The sequence below is a fragment of the Aplysia californica genome, unplaced genomic scaffold (assembly GCF_000002075.1).
Source record: "Aplysia californica isolate F4 #8 unplaced genomic scaffold, AplCal3.0 scaffold00582, whole genome shotgun sequence".
In the NCBI taxonomy this organism is placed as follows: Eukaryota; Metazoa; Mollusca; class Gastropoda; order Aplysiida; family Aplysiidae; genus Aplysia; species Aplysia californica.
Window position 1 is genome coordinate 23,821 of NW_004797852.1, and position 1,667 is coordinate 25,487.

General features: G+C 45.1%; 1 protein-coding gene across 1 annotated transcript in view; it reads right to left on the reverse strand.

Moving 5' to 3' along the window:
- The window catches only part of LOC101857435, a gene marked incomplete at its 3' end in the record, with an annotated part of 36,332 nt that overhangs the window by 15,357 nt on the left and 19,308 nt on the right, over nucleotides 1–1,667 (reverse strand). Inside the window, 1 exon segment of the mRNA XM_035972119.1 lies at nucleotides 872–1,233. Within this exon segment, the coding sequence (XP_035828012.1) occupies nucleotides 872–1,233 (362 nt within the window).

A 1,667-nucleotide genomic window follows, 5' to 3' on the forward strand; every position in this document is an offset into this window, starting at 1 on the left:
CACACACACACACACACACACACACACACACACACACACACACACACACACTGTCATCAACAACAACAGCAGTACTAATCACCCCCCCCCTCCCAAATAAGAAAAACACCACCACCACCAACAGCAACAACAGAAAAAAGGGAGCTTTCGTGTTCTAAAGATTAAAGTGTTTGCCTCTCATTCAATAAGTCCCGGATTCGAATCCGGATAGCGACGGAAACTTTTCTTCTCTAAAATTTTCTCCTTTCACATCCTTTACTGCCCTCTAACAATATTCTATCGTCTGCTTTTGACTCCACTTTCTGCCCCCACCGCCTCACCTCCTTTGTTCCTCCTCCGGGCTCCTGACTCTTTCTGCAGCCTTTCTACTGCTACTACTTGGCTCTTTCTCAGTATGGTAGGTAAGATCTCGGATAAGGGCGAAAAATCTCGGAGGTCCCGTGTGCAAGTTGCGCACGTTAAAGATCCCTTGGTGGTCCAAAATCGATAAAAGTAGGCTTCGGCTGCTACCGGGGCAAAATTCAGAATTTCCTACCAACTGAAAAAGTTTACTGCGTCCCGCGCGTTCATATGACATTATGCAGTTCTAAGCTCAGCGCCGTAAAACACTTACCCCCAAAACAACAACAACAACAACAACACAAAAAAACAAAAAAAACACAACAAAACAAACAACAACAGCAACAAAGCAACACCCAAAACCTCCTCCAGCCCCCCAAAACCCGGAAACACCCCCCCCAAAAAAAAACCAACAACCCACCCTACAACAACCCACCCTACAACAACCCACAAAACCCCCCAGATAAAAACGACAACATAAAAAAAACCCACAACAAAAATACAACAGTGACCCACACATTCGTTGACGCACCGATATGATGTGTAAAAATCTGAGCGACAGCCAAGTCCACCGTGAACTCCTGGTCCATGTGAATCTGGCTGTCAGCCGAGCTCTTGTCGTCCGAGCTGCTCTCCTCTGAGCTGGAGCTACTGGACGACTCGGAGCTGTCCGAAGATCCCCCACTAGGGGGGTCTGGCTTGACCTTAGCGCTGCGGTTGTAGTCGCCGTCGTCGTTTGTTGGAGGAGTTTTTGGCGTCCTGTGAATGCCGGTGTTGCTGTTGTTGTCGTTGTTAACTGGAGACATTTTTGGCGTCTTGTGAATGCCGGTTTTGCTGTTGTTGTCGTCATCGTTTGTTGGAAGAGGTTTTGGCGTCCTGTGAATGCCGGGCTTGCTGCACGTGGTATGCAGGGTGGGAGGAGTTATACAATTTTATTTTCATTTTATTATAATTCTTACATTTTATCATTCTATTTATTTATTTATTTATTTATTTATTTATTTATTTATTTATTTATTCATTTATTTATTTAAGCAAAGATGTGTCTTAGCACCAACCCTTTTAGCACTTATTTTGCTGTCCTACTGCAACACGCATTTAAAGAGTCACCAGGGGATGTCTTCCTCCACTGGAGAACTGATGGGTCGCTCTTCAACCTTGCTCGACTCAAGGCCAAGACCAAGATCAACAAAACAACAGTACGAGACCTTCTCTTCACCGATGATGCTGCTCTTGTTGCTCACAGTGAATCAACCCTACAAACAATGATGGACCGCCTATCAGCAGCATGCAAGGTCTTTAGCTTGGTCATCAGTGTTAAGAAAACA